The sequence below is a fragment of the Beta vulgaris genome, chromosome 8 (genome assembly GCF_026745355.1).
Source record: "Beta vulgaris subsp. vulgaris cultivar EL10 chromosome 8, EL10.2, whole genome shotgun sequence".
NCBI classification, from domain to species: Eukaryota; Viridiplantae; Streptophyta; class Magnoliopsida; order Caryophyllales; family Amaranthaceae; genus Beta; species Beta vulgaris.
The window spans coordinates 12,827,356-12,844,716 of record NC_079209.1 but is presented as its reverse complement, the minus strand read 5'-3'; the positions used below and the strand labels follow the sequence as shown (position 1 = coordinate 12,844,716).

General features: G+C 37.1%; 2 protein-coding genes across 2 annotated transcripts; one reads left to right on the top strand and one right to left on the bottom strand.

The window, feature by feature from the left end:
- Nucleotides 1-8,399: 8,399 nt before the first annotated feature.
- On the bottom strand, nt 8,400-9,743 carry LOC104883103 (G-type lectin S-receptor-like serine/threonine-protein kinase At1g11300). The gene has a single exon (XM_010667555.1). It carries the CDS (start codon nt 9,741-9,743, stop codon nt 8,400-8,402), a length of 1,344 nt encoding a protein of 447 aa, XP_010665857.1.
- A 6,935-nt stretch (nt 9,744-16,678) lies between these two features.
- Nucleotides 16,679-17,071, top strand: LOC104883104 (uncharacterized). Its single transcript, XM_010667556.1, has one exon. It carries the CDS (start codon nt 16,679-16,681, stop codon nt 17,069-17,071), a length of 393 nt encoding a protein of 130 aa, XP_010665858.1.
- Nucleotides 17,072-17,361: the final 290 nt, after the last annotated feature.

Below are 17,361 nucleotides of genomic sequence, written 5' to 3'. Positions count from 1 at the left end.
ATCATAAGATATTTCCATGATGCATGAGCATGCCTTGTGTATGATTTATAGCAAGTTGTAAAACCTTTCAACATTACCCTATAAATGGGAGGAGGATTGTTGGACCATTTATAGTGTAATGAGTTTTTAAGTTCATATAGTATTATATTCGAAAAGGAAGAGGCCTAGTATGTTAAGATTAGAAGACGAGAAAACAAGTGAAACAATCAAGTAAAGCAGGAAGGTGGTTGTGGGTCGCGACTTGGGTGTTGTTGTGGTTCGCGATCTGTTTCGCGGATTCCGACGCATTTTCTGATTCGGAGCATGAATTTTTGCGTGAACGGTTTATATCCGTTGTACTGTATACATTTATCCTTTTAATGATATTTGGTAAATCAATCAGAGGATTAGAAGGATATTCAGACAATAACTCCTCTAATCTACGAAGGCAATATCATGACAAACTTTGCCATTCATATGTGTGTTAAGAAAATTTGAGTTTTCATCACATTATAAACTTGCTTTCTTGAGAGAAACTTCTATATTTTTTTCTCTCAAGTGTTCTTCACAAATAATAAATACAAAAGTTCTTGTTGATTCACTTACAATATAATCTTTATGAATTTTTCTCTCTATTGTATCTCATTGCTTATTTCTTGTTAACCCGTTGATCCTAGAGGGGAAAAATTAACCTAATAGGAAAGCGTATTTTTCGTGCCTTGGAGTGGTATCTCCGGTTACTTTGTTGATCATACATCTAAAATACTTTGGGGCAAATAACAAATTCAAATCTTAATAACTAACATCTTGAAACAAATTAAGGAGTTCACTCATGGTACACCTAGGTGTACCATGAGCATGGTACACCCAGGGGTATTTTTGTAATAAATTAGAACTTTAGGTGCTCATTTGACACCAAATTTGCTCATGTGGGCATTTTGCTCATTTACTCATTTGCTCCTTTTGTAATAAAAGTGTTTTCTCATTTGCTTAAATGAGTAGAAATGTTTGCTCATTTGTTCATTTTGCCCATTTGCTCATTCGCTCATTCTGCTCATTTGGAGAAAATAGTTTTGGGTGGACCATGAGTACACCCAGGTGTACTATAAATATTCTCCAAATTAAGTCATATATGATTTAAAGGGCCAAAATTTTGGATTAAAGAACGACATTGGACATGCAATTTTTCGATGATTTTGAAATAAACCAATGCGAATCTTTTTTTTTTTTTTTTGCTAAATAAGAGAGTTATTATTAATCAACACAAACCCAATACAGCCTACAATTACCCTTAGGGTGAGCAACCCAATTAGGAGAGCTCATCACCCAGGCAAATGAAAACATACATTCAACTATACAGTTTCACATTTTAATACTTCAAACCATTCTTGATCCTTGACAGAGATTTTCTTTGGAAGCACTAGACTAATTCTTAACAGCACAATACTTTTAATCTTGTTACAGAGCACCTCAGACCTCCAGACTGTGTAATTCCAGATCACTTCATTCCTGGCCCACCATATATAGTAAGCTAATGCACTATAAACTGCAGCTATAACCCTTCTCTGAAATTGAGACCTTGTACTCTTTGACAGGAACAACAACATTCTATTGAACCAGTTGTGATTTTGATTAAGAGTCAGCCAGCTTCTCAATGATTTCAGGCACTTTTGAGCATAATCACATTCAAAAAACAAGTGTTTATGTGATTCCTTCCCTGAGCAGAACACACAATTATCATCCACACATATACCTGCTATCTTCAATCTATCTGTTGTTCTCAGTCTTTCTAACATGATTAACCATGTAATAAATATGTGTTTAGGCACAACAAGCCTATTCCAGATATATCTATCCCAGTGAACCTTTTCATATTCCCCAGCAAGCAGCTGATAGCATTTTTTGATAGAGAATTTTGTTATCTGTTTCAATTCATTCTCACTGTAAATGCTTTTTGCTTCCTCCTTCATTTTACAAATCTGTTTCCAATACCAACTGCTACCTGAATTGGGAGTGTAATCCCACCAATTGTCTGCCTTGATATACACCCATTCACCCATTTAATCCACATTGAGTCTTGTTTAGCTGTAATAGCCCATACATATTTCATCATTGCAGCCTTATTCCATAACTTGATGTTTCTGATCCCCATACCACCTGCCTTCTTCTCTAAACATACTCTTTCCCAAGCAACATTCCCATCTTTCATACTAAAGTATGCACCATGTCACAAATATGTTCTACAAACCTGTTCTATCTTTTCAAGCACACTTCTATGCATAATATAGATCTGGGCCCAATAGATGTGTATGCTTAATAGAACAGAATTCACCAACTGAAGTCTTCCACTATATGAGAGATTCCTGGATTGCCAGACTATGATTCTTACACACATTTTATCTACTAGAACATTACATTCCCCCATAGAAATTCTTCTTGCTGAGATGGGAACCCCTAAATAGCTAAAAGGTAATCTGCTATGCTTGAACCCAAAAACATCTTTAATTCTCTGGATAATGTTGTGATCCATGCCAGCAGAATAAAACTCAGACTTCATTTCATTGACCCTTAACCCAGATGAGTTAGAGAATAGCTGGAATGCCTGTAGTAATAAATATGCTGAAGGAAAGTCACCCTTACAACATAGTATTACATCATCTGCAAATACTAGGTGATTCAACTTGAGATTCTTGCATCTTGGGTGAAAGGAGAATCTAGGAACCTCCTGGAGTACAATCATTATCCTTGACATGTATTCCATACAGATAACAAATAGCAGTGGGGACATAGGATCCCCCTGCCTAATCCCTCACTTTGCTTCAAAAAAACCATGAAGAGAGCCATTTATCATCAGTGAGAACTTTGAAGTTCTCACACAAATCATAATGAGTTTAACAAAGTGATTAGGGAACCTTAGAGCCACCAGCATTTCCTCTAAAAACTCTCAATCTATAGTATCATATGCCTTCTTCATATCTAATTTCATCAGCAAACTAGGTCTAGCTCCCTTTCTTCCATAATGTTTCACCAAGTCCTGGCATACCATAATGTTATGCACAATAAACCTTTCATGCACAAAAGCCCCTTGATTTTCTGCAATTAGACTAGGCAAAACCCTCTTGAGTATATTGCATAAAACCTTTGTGATGATTACAATACATTACAGCAAGCAATGGGTCGATATTCCATAACATTACAAGGGCAGGAAACCTTTGGGACCATAGTTAATATGGTGGTATTAACCTTCTTCAGTAGCTTACCTGTTTGAAGGCAATTTAATACTACATTTGTCACATCTTGACCCACTATCTCCCAAGTATCTTTGTAGAAGAATCAACCAAAGCCATCAGGTCCTGGAGCTTTCTCTCCAGGGATGGAATCAATAGCCTTCTTGACCTCCTCAGCTTCAAAACTTCTGCTCAGGTCTTGAATCTGCTCTTCAGTAAGGACAGGACCCCTTTCCACCACCCCTACCTTCACAGGAGTTCTATCAATCATAGGTGTGCCTAATAACTCCTTGTAGTAGTTAAGAAATGCTTCAATAACCTTCTGAGGTTCATCTTGCCATTTACCCTTACTATCATGTATGGCATATACATTGTTCTGAACTCTTCTTGCTTTAATTGATTGATGAAACAGATGGGAGTTCTCATCTCCATCCTTGCACCAATTCAACTTTGCTTTTTGTCTCAAAAAGGACATGTATATGTTATGCACTCTTCTATACTCATCATTTGCCGTAAGCTCTGCTTCTCTTTTTACGGGATCATCAATATCATCTTGCATTTCAGCCTGACACTTTAATAAGTGTTGCATTGCCTTTATTTCAGTGGCTTGCATATCATTGAAACCCTCAGCATTCAATTTTTTCAGGGCCTTTTTAACCAGTTATAACTTACTGACCACCCTGAACATGAGGGACCCTTCAACACTGGTATCCCAACAAGCTTTCACAATATCTTTAAAGTTGCTTGCTGACCACATAGTGTAGTATTTAAAGGAAGATATCCCTTTTTGCAACTGAGGATAGACTTGGATCACCATTGGGCAGTGATCAAAGTAACCTTCTGGCATGTAATGAGCATTAGCACTAGGGAATGCATCCTCCCATGCTTCATTCACCGTTACACGATCTAGCTTGCAAAAGACCCTTGTATCCTCCTTTTGTTTGTTGTTCCAGGTAAACAAACAACCAGTGCTATTCATATCACTCATCCCACACTACTTGTTAATCCCCCTGACATTCCAACAAACAAGGCTATCCATTACCATCAGGGGGTGCCCCCCCTGTTTCAATATCATTCACTTTTGAACATTCAATAAGCCCCACCACCACACGAGTTCTCTCTTCTAGCTGCTGAAAATCATTCATTGTGGTCACTGGTGCAGGTGAAGGAATTAAACGTCGAGCAGGATTCCTTACTCTCTGAAACTCTTGCTCTATCTCTTTATCACTACCATCAGTTTGAGGCTGCTCTCCTATGGGCTCCTTCTGCCTCCAAATCTTTCTATTTATGTTCTTCCTACATTCCCCAGTAGTATGCCCAAACCCTTACACTGTTGACATATAACTGGCTTCCATTCATACTCTACTTTCACCCTAGTTAACTGATCTTTTTCATCAATGAATGATATCTCTTCTGGAAACACCTTATCCACCTGCACTTCCAGCATTACACGAGCATATTGTATTTTCTCCCTCTTGATGGTGGCTTGATCACACTTCACTACCTTCCCTACCTGTCCAGCTATCTTATTCAGACATCCTTCTCCCCAGTATTTAAAGTCCAGATGCAGATGTACCCATGTAGGGAGGGTATTGACATCCTCCTTGAGCATATCAATATCTGGGTGCCAGGGTTTAATGATAACAGGTCTACTATCAAAGAAGAGATGATCGTTCACAGCCTGATCTCTCTTCTCCATAGTCTTAAATCTAAACATAAACATCCCCTTCTTCACTATAATCACCTTATCTACTCCCATATTTCGCCAAACCCTCCGGATAAAACCTTTCATAATACTCTGAGGAGGGTTATTTCCAACAACATAATAGTATATAGATGAAGCCCAAAAATCAATTTCAGGTTGAATATCATCTAACTCAATCTTAACAGGTGATGAAGATTCAGGGATCTCTACCACATTTTCAGGAGAAAAGAAGATTGGAACAGGGTCAATACTTACAGTTCTCTCAGATTGTTGCCCCTGAGTTTTCTGCATCACATGTAGCCATTCCGAGAACTGAGTTCTGACCTCCGACTGACGTTTTAACGTTTCTAGTGACGTTTTTGGCGAGAGAATCTCCTCCTGCACAATACTATCCACCTCTAGTGCTGTTACTCCAAGCACTTCATCCATCGATTTCACATTTTTCGCCTGAGAATCCGACTGTGGGCCCTTTGCTTTTCCAGACGACGTTACCGGTTGCTTTCCCAGAGCTTTAGACTTCCTTGACATGGCCACCGTTATCGGAGAGGTTACCTAGGTCCAGAGAGAGCTGTTAACCAGAACCGTACTAATCAGCTATGGGGTTACTGTTCCATTGGTTTTAGAGAGAAGAGAGAGTTTCTCTCTCTAAAACAAACAACATTTTCACGTTTGTTCTTGTTACCAATGCGAATCTTATCTAATGTTATATCGAATTTCATGCAAGTCTTCGCAAAAAAAACAGCGCATGCATGTTGAACAAAATTGTTAGTGTTAAAGATAAAGATTAGACTAGTCTTATCTTTGTTTGTTACATGTTGTGTGAGAAATATAATTCAAACTACACAGGTTAATTAGGTAGTGGAATTCGAATTTGTGATCCCAAAATTGAAAAGTGAACTCCTAACCATCTCCACCAAACTGCCTTGGTTGTAGCTTAACTACTTTATACATCCTCTTCTATAAAAAAAATACTTTTTTTTGAGAGAAATATATATATATAAAAGGAAAATGATATACATATCCCTTAGGGTTATGTATAAGGTGCTTAAAATGGAAATAAAATATTAAATCAAACATTTATTACCTCAGTTGATGTGAACATGTGTCTTAAATTCTTAAACAGTTTCCTTTTAAACAAATGTATTTAATGCTTATATGTAGCCGTAAAGGCTACAGATAATATTACCAAAAAAAAAAAAAAAAACTACGTATACGTAGCTTATTAGGTCTGTTATTATTAGTTTATTCTTGTCTCTCTCCATCCACTTGTACTAAAAAATATGTTAAACGTTATGCTTTCCAATATCTACAGTTAGGTCTGTTGCGTATAGCTTCAAGGAAATAAATTAGGCAATCATAGATTAATGAACATTAAGAATTAATATTGACCTAACTAGTCGGTTGGAACTCCTCCTTCTGCAGGGTTCGATTTTTGCCTCTACAATATGGAATCCCCAATCCGGATCCTATAGAATTCTAATAAAACTCTATAAGGTATCCGGATCCTATAGAATTCTAATAAAACTCTATAAGGTAGAGTTGTATCTTAACCATATATTTTAAAATCAAGGACCCATAAGAAGGTGAATTTGATGCCATAAAATAGGAGGGTTTTGGAGAGATAATATATTGGGCGTTGATTTTTTATCCAATGGTTAATATGGTTCAAATTTTACCTTGTATATTTTATTTAGAACTCTAGAGAATCCAAACACATTTTCTCGTTCCCCACTTGTCTAAAGGATGTTCATCTTACCTTTTAAAAAAAACATTTGGTGACCATTGACATCGTATTAAGGTCGCATAATTCTCGTGAAATGAAAAAAAAATCACAATGTCAAGGGAACTTGTCAAGTAAGCTGAATCTATCCAGATTTTGTGGATCAAATCAAAAAGAAATATTATAGTTGACTTTTACTATAATTATAAAAATGAAAAGATAATAATTTAATTGAATCAACCCAAAGCCTGAACAGTGAAATCATTACTATTGAGGTTCTTTCTTTGTTCATATATCTAATTTTGTTAGAATTGACTCAAAAGCAAATCTCAAAAAATTAATCTTGAAAACAAAATCATGTATTCTTGATCTCGGAGAAAGCAAAGGAAACATGCAAGAGGTAGGGGTAGGGCTCGCAATGAGGTCGGATTGGGTCAATTTAAGGTTGACCTCATTTATATTTCAGGTTACTTATCCCTAACCCAAACTCAGCCTGATTCTAATTTGAAGCCCGAAATCATAACCAAACCCGACCTTACCAATTTCAGATTGACCCAAAACCAACCCAAAATGACCTGAAACGAAATGCAAGTATACGCACTAAGTAATGAGAGTATGAGTTAATGACCTGAAATGAAATTTAGTTGATCCAAGAAATTGGCTTGGCCCAATACAAATAAGAATAACAAAAGATAGGTTGTATAAGTTATGACAGTCTGGGTTAATTTCAAATTGACCCGACATGAAAATAACTCGACTTCTAAAACAGGTTATTCGGGTTATTTTCAGCTTCAAAAAGTCAATCCGAACCTAACCCATTATATTTTCAGGTCAAATTGGGTCGACCTATTTTTTATTTCAGGTCGAAAATCTCAACCCAAACTCGAAATTTTCAGGTCAATTTTAGGTTGAGTTATCGGGTTGGGTCAACTTTTGCCAGCCCTAGGTAGGGGTAGGGGGAGGGGAAGGAGAAGGGTATGTCTGAAACTTTAGGGTGTTAATGTGTTATGTTAAGTGAAGGAAGGTTGCGTATATGTGTATAGCAACCATATTCAAATAACTTACATTACTAGCCAAGGATGTCTTGGCCTAGTGATTAAGATTGAGGTGCTGTGAACAATATGTCACAGGTTCGAATCCCCCTTTCCCTTCTTTGTACTTTATACTGCCTTCGTGACTCATATGGAATAAAAAAAAATTAACTTACATTACTCATATATGTATTTTTTTAGTTGCACAATTTGATTTTTCATATTTACCGAGATGCTTCTTTGGACGTTAACATCTCTTATTGCCTGTAAGTAAAAATTATAAAAAAATTGATATTTGGAATTCTTGCATTGAGATGAATCTAACAAGAACCCACTTGACATATTTTTTCTCATGTAATGATGCAAGATAATTTAAACAAAGTTGATTGATTAATAGTGCCAAAAAGAGAAATGGTGTAACTAAAAAAGTATGTAAGTAGTATTTATTTACTAATATATATGAGATGAATTCCGTGCGACCTTTTGAGTTTGTGGTACACAAGTGGTAGACAATTTGTGAGAGAGAAGATTTTGAATTCGTTGTTTATAGTTTCATTATACTTTTTTGCAGAAGGAAGACAATGATCTCCTAATTTTTTTCTCATATAGAACTAATATGGGGAAGGGTTCTACGTCTTTAGTGCGAACGTCCACCCGTTCCACTAAATTGAGACAAAGAGAACAAACTCATGGGTAATTAATCAAAACTAGTGAAAGACTTATAAGTAAGCAACTAATTAGAAAAGAAGGAAAGCCAAGAATAATAAGTGGTTACCTAGTTCTGAATGAGCCAATCGAATGAAAACTTCTACACCATCAACGGAGAATTGTTGCATGTCAAGTAGGCTTTCATTCCACATCATGCACACGGTTTGCTTAGGATATGCATAAGCTAAACATAAACAATTTCCCAGGCACATGCTCCTACATTCATCCGGATCATCTAGAAAAAATAAATATCCAGCATTATCTGGAACTTTTACATGGGGTAGCCCCAAGAAGCCGTCTTCTTTGCCTCCTATATTACTGCATTGCAGTGATATATTTCGTACACACCCACTAGTCCAATTGCCTAGATTCCATTCATCTATATTCTTTGGCTTGAACCCCTTTAAGCAACTGCATATTGGTGAATTCTTCGGGTTACAACATCCAAAAGGTCCACACTTGCTATACATATCACACGTAGTTTCAATCGATTGCCATGTAGTATTCCACTTTCGGCTACCACCATCCCAAGTTCTGTAAAACACATTCCCATCATCATTCAAAAGATGGTACCCGAGGAATGACTTATTTTCCACAACGTACAATATGTTGGATATGTCTTCTATAGGGTTGTATGTCAAATGAAATACATAGGGAAAAGCCTCCATAGAAAAATTAGGTCCTCCAAACTCGGCGATTCGTGAATAAGGTTTATCACTTTCCCAAGTTACGAACTCCAGGAATGGTGCGAGAACATCAACAGTAATCCTAAAGCGTCCATTTGATGGATCTGAGGCGCTCTTCCAAGATCGTAACACTGTGTATTCATACTCTTTTATTTGATCCTTGTCAATTATTGACATATCAATTGAAATCGTCGTCTGTGGCAACAACGAATTCGTGAGATGATCAAAACTTTGCCAGATGATCATCCCACTGCTAACACCCGATAGCAAAACAAGGTTCCCGGTATCTTGAAGTTTCGCAATAACTGAAGTATTATGTGCCTGTCTAGACACATTTGATGACCAAAATATGGTGCTTTTACCATCTGAGAGTTGAAGATTTCCATCATCAGATATTTTCAGCACCCCAGAAGCATTTTTTATTGGGTTGTTCCTATTAGCTACCCATACAACTTCCATTGTATCAGATTCGTTGGTATTGTACCAGATTCCAACATAGCGATTTGTCGAGTTGATGGGGCTGAAGAACCCAATCTTGAAAGTGGCATTCTCGGACACTAAGGTTTCTGGGTCTGTAAGGAATTTAGTGGTGGTAATATTGGTAATTGCCGAAACAAACTTTGAGCAAAAACAACAAATGAACAATAGAGTAAATATTAGAGAATAAGGCGTAATATTCAAAGCCATTGTTAGAGCTGCATTGCTTCCCCAATACCTAAGATATATAGCTCGTCAATTTTTTTTACATGACCCATTTTGACTTTTGACACTATTCACATATGTGTAACTTTGACTATCTTTTGCGATTTATACTTAAGAAAAAATATATTGATGTCAGATTTTGTTAGATTCGTCTCAATGTATATTTTCACAATATTAACTTTTTGTAATTTTTGCTTATTGTTAATTAGAGATATAAATATTTAAAAGAGTGCATTGGCATATATGTCCAAAGGAACGGGTCAATAAAAAAACAAAGGTAGTATAAGCTAGGCAATGAAATATTATCTTTCAATTTCAATACTTAGCCCATCATAGAGCATATTCATAGTATGAAAGAAAATACTTCATGTCTTTATTACCTGATCAACGTCGTACACACATACTTCGTCCAAGTACTACCGATACTTTAAGGTTTTACGCCAGCGGAAAGTTGCTTACTGTTTAATTAACTAAGGATTGTGCCCTCTTCAGTACCACCAATCCACTCAAGTTGTATTAGTTTTAATATCTCAACGTCATTGATTCTCGCGACAGCAACGAACAAACATTATTGTAGAAGTTGTCTTACGATGCAGACATAACGTTTACTGGTAAAGAGGGATAAACCCAGTTGACGTTTTAATTTACTGGTAAGAGAGGTAATACGTCCATCAACAAATAACGTTCAAACATACTTTCTTGCAACATACTTCTTGCGTTCATAAAAAGGATTTTTTAAGCGAATTAAATAATACAAATTTTTGTTCGTTTTCTCGAAATAATACTAACTTTTGATTATTTTTTAATATTACAAACTTTTGACCAAAACTCCTCCAATAGGTCATGACTAGGGGTGATAATGAGTCTGACAAGCTCGCGAGCAGTTCGAGCTCGGCTCGAGATTTAAACGAGCCGAACTCGATTATTATTTTATACGAATAAAAAATATTTTATATTAAAAAATTGTTTAAATAAAAAAAAATTATTTATATATATTAAATAAGTATTTCTTTTAAAAAATTTAATAAGGATATAATAGAAGAAAGATAAAAAGAAAAGGTAAAATTAATTAAAAAGGGTATTTTCATTAAGGTGTATTGTTTGATCATTCTCACACATGAAATAGACAGAGGAGAGAGAAAGTGGGAATAATTACTAAAGAGAATTCACGCATGGACAATGGGGAGCAATGTTGCAAGATGCAAGCAAGTGAGAAAATTTGGCTTTCTATAGTCCACATTATCGGTGGAATAGGATGAGAGTGTGAGTTAGATGCTTTATTAAAGAAATCTTTCACTCCCTAACTCTCTACCATTGGCCTTCTACTGCTTGCTTGGCCATGCAATAGCAAGTGTTAGTTATTGGGCCTTCGAACTACTAAACTTTCGGGCCTAATGAACTATATATGACCTTAGACTTAGCTTGCTTAGGGTTGAACCTTGAAATTTTATTTGAGCTCGAGTCGAGTTTTTTAAAATTATATTAAGTATTTCTTTTAAGATATCAACTAAGGTATATAATAGAAGAAAGATAAAAAGAAAAGGTAAAAATAATTAAAAAGGGTATTTTCATTAAAGTGTGATTGTTTGATCATTCTCACACTTGAAATAGAAAGAGGAGAGAGAAAGAGAAAGTGGGAATAATTACTAAAGATAATTCACGCATGAATAATGGACAACAATGTTGCAAGATGGAAGCAACTGAGAAAGAAATTTGGCTTTCTAGAGTCCCACATTGGTGGAATAGGATGAGAGTGTGAGTTAGAGGCTTTATAAAAGAAACCTTTTACTCCCTAACTCTCTACCATTGGCCTGCTACTACTAGCTTGACCATGCAATAACAACTGTTAGTTATTGGGCCTTCGAACTACTTTACGTTCGGGCCTAATGAACTATGACCTTAGACTTGCTTAGGGTTGAACCTTGAAGTTATATTCGAACTCGAGCTGAGTTGCAATTTTTGGACTCGAGCTTGAGCCTAGTTAGGTTCGATTTCGGTTTGGCTCGTTAACGAGCTCGAGAGCCGAGCCTAAACGAGCTCACGAGCCGAGTTCGAGCCGCAAATTCTAATCACGAGCTCGAGCCAAGCTCGGCTCCCCTAAGCTAGGCGAGTTCACGAGCCGAGCCGAGCCGAGCCCATGAAAAGTTAAAGGAGCTCGAGCCTAGCCCAGTGCTATTCGAGCTCGGCTCGCTTGATAAGCACCCCTAGTCATGACCGATGAATCACTTGTTGGTGCAAGTAAACTAGTGACGTGACTTTTTTTCGTTATTTCCCCTTCTTCTTCTTTGTTTGCTTTGGTTCTTCTTCCTCCATTTTCTTTCCTTGAATTCTTCCCTCTTTTTTCCGCCATTACAGCTTCATGCCTCGACCACCAAACTACGAGTTCCAAGAATTCAAACACTGTAACATCTTCTTCTTCAACCTCCAATGTCGAAATCGCAAGGATCATTAGATTCTCTCTCATCGCCGTAAAATCGCAAGGTTCGTCGAAATCGCACTCGAAGAGCTCGCCAACTCTCATTCGAACCTACAAAATCCCGAAATCACTCCCTCACTCCGAAATCACCCCTCCCTTAACCAACTGAAACCCCCCACCTTACTCTAACCCTCCACCTCCCCTTCCCCACACGGACGAAACATTGCAAAGAAGGGTTTGCAACGGTATGTCCCAACTTCAGCGCCATCCATTAAGAATCAAGGTAATCTATTTCTCTTTAATCTGCTAAATTGGGTGTTTGTTATTCAATTTTGTTGTACAATTTCTAGGTTTTGTTACTTTTCATGTTTGATGATAATTTTATCGGTTACTCGCTCTGTCCCAGAATATTCTTTACACTTTCCTTTTTTATCTGTCCCATAATACTCTTTACACTTCTATTTTGGGATATGATCTACTATTATTTTAATCATTCTACCTTTTAAGTATTGACCCACACACTCTCTCCTCCAAATATAATAATACCACTCTTATCACCTACCAGCTTTAATCATGGCTCACATTCTCTCTTCTTAAAATAAAATAATACTATTTTTACTAACTACTAACTCCTATCACATCTAGTTTTCAATCAAATAACAATTGATAACCAAACAACAACTTATCATCTAAAACTACATGTCTTTATAAGTAACAAGAGTATTTTGGGACGGATCGAGTATTAGATACATAGTTTCTCGGAAACTTTCTGGCATCCAAACGCTTCAAATTCGACGTATTTTGCCCAACGTGGTAGTTGGGTTTGGTGTATTTCGGGGGTGGGTGGTGGATTTCGATCTAGAGTTTGGTGGGTGGAAATGGTGGTGATTAGAGTTTTTGGGCTGAATGTGGAGTTGGATGAAATGGTGGCTCTTGTGGTGATGGTAGTTGTGGTGGTTATTTTGATGGTGGTGTGGTGATTCTACCCAGCTATGATAGTGTGAAGGGATGAGGTTTTGTGGCTGGGAGGGTAAGTTCGTGGTGGGACAGGGGTGGTTCTGTGGGGAGCGGCAGGTGGTTCCGTGGGGAGGGGTAAAGGTGACGGTGGGGCGGGGCTGGGGTAGGGGAGGGGGGAGTAGAGAAAAAGGAATTTTATTTTGTTAAATTTTTTTACCTGTTTTAAAGGTCACAGGACAACTTGTCCTATTGAAGGAATTTTGTGTGAAGTTTGTATTATTTATAAATAAGCAAAAGTTTGTATTATTACGAGAGAACGGACAAAAGTTTGTATTATTCTTATCAAAAAATCCTCTTAAAAATTAAAATTGGTTTATTTGGTTATACGTACTCAGACCTCTTTCCACCCTTGTGATATGATTGGGTATGATTTTTGCTCCTTGTAAAGTGTGATCCAATCCATTAGTCTGATTGGAATTTTAGTTATGGGCTGGAATCCCCTCACCTTCAACCACTTTAAAAATTTCTTTATTTGAATCTTATCTTGGTAAAAAAGTAAAAATTTGTATTATCAATCGAAACATGTACAAGCTGATTAAATTTCTAAAACAAGGAACAATTTTTTTAGGAGGAGAAATGTTTGGTTTATTTATGTTATACACGTTACAAAGTTTATAATTTTTTATAATATTATATCCTTAAAAGAAGGTGCTCGCTTCATTCCTTATTAATAATGTTATTAATTAGAATCCTCACACTTTAGAATTACATATGATCTAACTTTTTTTTTGAGTGGGGAAACGCAAGCTAGATTAAGATAAGGACAAAACGTCCATAAGTACATAGGGCGCCACCTCCGGAGGGGAGTGGTTTTCCCAAATCTGTTCAACACCAAAGGGAACTAGCCTTGCTAAATGGTGAGCTACAAAGTTGCCATCACGTTTAACATGTGACCAAATAAGAGAATTAAAAGCAGAACAAGAAGCTAAGATATCATGAAGAATAATGTCGAGATCCGATAGATAGAGAGCACTCTTCGATAGTCTTCGTATCATCACTTGGCAATCCGACTCAAGAATCACTTCATTAAAGCCATACCGTTTACCAAGCCGCACTGCCATCTGAATTGCTTTTGCTTCCGCAATTTCAGGACTCCAAAACGCCTTTACCCGACGAGTCGCAGCAAAAACAACATCCCCAGTCGAGTTTCTCCCCCACAACCCCTAGACCAACCCAGCCAACATCCGCAAGAGACGCGTCGACGTTCATTTTTAGGATGCCGTTAGGAGGTCCGATCCATGTATTCGAGCTGGGCACGCACACACGCACCATAACACCGTAAAATGCGAGCTGAGTAAATCCCATATTCATCGACGAGACGATGCACACGAATTGCAAGAGCATTGAGGGGAGTACTTTTACCCGGAAACAACCACAGAATACGTTTACACCAAAGACACCATGCCAACATAACTCCTCGCTAGACCATGTTTTTGTCAAGTTGTCGTCAACTTTCCACCAAATCACACAAACCCATGGTCATAGAATTATTGCAAAGAGGCACACAACTCAACTCTTCCCATAACCCAGCCACTCGAGAACAAGTAAAAAGAGCATGACTTGTTGTTTCAACCTCCCCATAGCCCCAAGGGCAAGAATCATCATCAATGAGATGCCGGTGTTTAAGAAGAGAGCGAGTAGGTAGAGAATTAGTGCAAGCTCTCCATAAAAAGTCGCGTACCTTCGGACTTACGTTCATACCCCAAATATCCACCCAAGCTTGGCGGAAAGCGTCAAGGTTCCTTTCCCAAACATATATATAGTTTTTACAGAATAGAACCCATCTTTCGTAGGAGCCCAAGTTAACTCATCTTGTATGTTCATCGAGCTCAATGGAATAGCAAGGATGCTTTTGATATCACGTTCATTAAAATGTTGCTCAATGAGGTTAGTATCCCAGTCCATGGCCTCCTCATCGATTAAATCTTTCACCAAAATGATGCCTTGCAGTGGGGAACTTTCTATAAATCGCCCGTCATCAGCAACCACCCAAGGATCTCGCCACACACGAATCTTTTCTCCATTCCCAACACGCCACAAGCATCCTACTTGATTAGAGCCTTTGAACTCCATATACTTTTCCATGAATAACTACATGAATAACCAAGCTTTGCATCAAGAAAATCACTGTTAGCATAGTACTTTGCTTTAAAAACCCGGCGAAACAAAGAAGACGGGGCACGCACCAATCTCCATGCTTGACGCCCAAGTAAAGCGTCATTAAACACCCTTAAATCTCGAAATCCCATGCCACCAAAACACTTCAGAGTGCACAAAGACTCCCAACTTCTCCAGTGGATTTTTCTATAATCGTAGTAGGGATCTTATACACCCCCATGAGATAGGTCGGCGTTGCTTGAATAACAGACTTTAGAAGAATTTCCTTCCCTGCTCTTGATAGAAGCTTCTCTTTCCAGCCTTGGAGTTTCTTCCAAACTCGATCAAGTATTGAATCAACGATAGCTTTTTTTGATCTACCACCTATAGAGGGGATACCAAGGTACTTCTCATGTTTTCCACATGCCGCATATTAAGAAAACTCACCAACTCCTCCTTGCAATCAGCACGAACACCTTTGCTAAAAGAAACCTCAGCCTTGTCATAGTTAATTTTCTGCCAAGATGCTGATTCATATTGGTTGAGAATATCAACAATTACACAGTATTCCTGACGGGTTGCTTTTGCAAAGAGAAGGTTGTCATCTACAAACAGAAGGTGGGAGATTTCGAGGCCACTACGGCTATCATGAGCACCATGAATCTGCTTATCCTGAACCTTTTTCTGTAACATTCTTGCAATACATATGATCTTATTTAATTCATCACAGTGAGTAATTTAATAATATCAAAATTTTGTAAAATTTTGCGAAAACGTAATGACATATATTCTTACTTATGCAAGTCAAACTAGAAACATAAATAAGAAATGGAGAGGATAATATATATTTAATCATAAATATAGTTGAAGCTAAATATTGAAGATATTTCTCCAAATTCAATTTCACTATATATTATCTAAAGTGTTTTCATTGTTAGTTGACATATATTTATTGCAAAAAAAAGTTAATATATATTGCAAGAAAATCCCAAGCATCCATAGTTGTTAGTCTATTTTTAAGATATATACAATCGTTTCAAGTACCTTATAAAAAATATGGCAAATTTTAGAAAAATATAAACGTTAGAAAAGTATGATTTTAGCTTTAAAATTCCGAAGGTATCCAAGTAAAGGAAGCCTTTTTTTTTTGTCCCTCTCCTGCTTGGGCTTAAATTTCAAGTACCTTTTAAAGCGACGGCGGGATTATGTATGTACATCTTTTGGAGCCCAAACCAATAGGAGTAGCATCTTCAAGAATAAAGTGGAAGGGAGTCGACTGAAGAGTTGTAAAATTGTCCTGTTATATTTGGAAAATTTACGTAAAAGTACTTTATAAAAAAATATTTTTAAACAAAAAAAAATACCTTCTAAAAAAATTATAAGTGTAATAATGTGGAAATCCAGCAGATTGAATGTGTGGAATGCTAACATTAGTCCTATGTGCAAAATTTGCAACCAGCAGATTAAAACTAGTAAACATCTTTTCTTCAACTGTGGTTACAGCTGTGATGTGTGGAAACAGGTGTTAAGTCATTTACAGAGGCATCCTCTTGCTGATTCAAATCTAGAGCTTGAGTTTGCTATTAAAAAAGCCAGAAGCACAAAAAGTATTGACAAAGTATATGTCATGCTTTTTACTGAGAATGTGTATGATGTGTGGTTGCAAAGAAATAGTAAAGTGTTTAGGAACTCTTTGTCGCCTCCTAATCTGATTGCAAAGGAGATTGTATTTAGAGTCTCTTGTAGATGTAGTGAGCTGGAACGACATTTGTTAATTTCTTGAAAGCTTAGTAGTTTGTGGTTGAGTGTAGTCTTGTTGTGGCTACACTCTTTAGGTTATACTTCATTTTTTTTTTGTAGTCAATAAATACTTTAAATTGCCAAAAAAAACAATGTGGAAATCCTCCTCAGGAGGCTTACGCTTGATATTCACAATATACATCCGCATTACATATAACCCTACTTACCATAATCACCTACTTTACATAAGTACATGAATCTAAATAAGGAGACTAAATATATTAATTAGGGATGGCATTGGGGCGGGTTAAGTAGGAGACTCACCCTATCCCC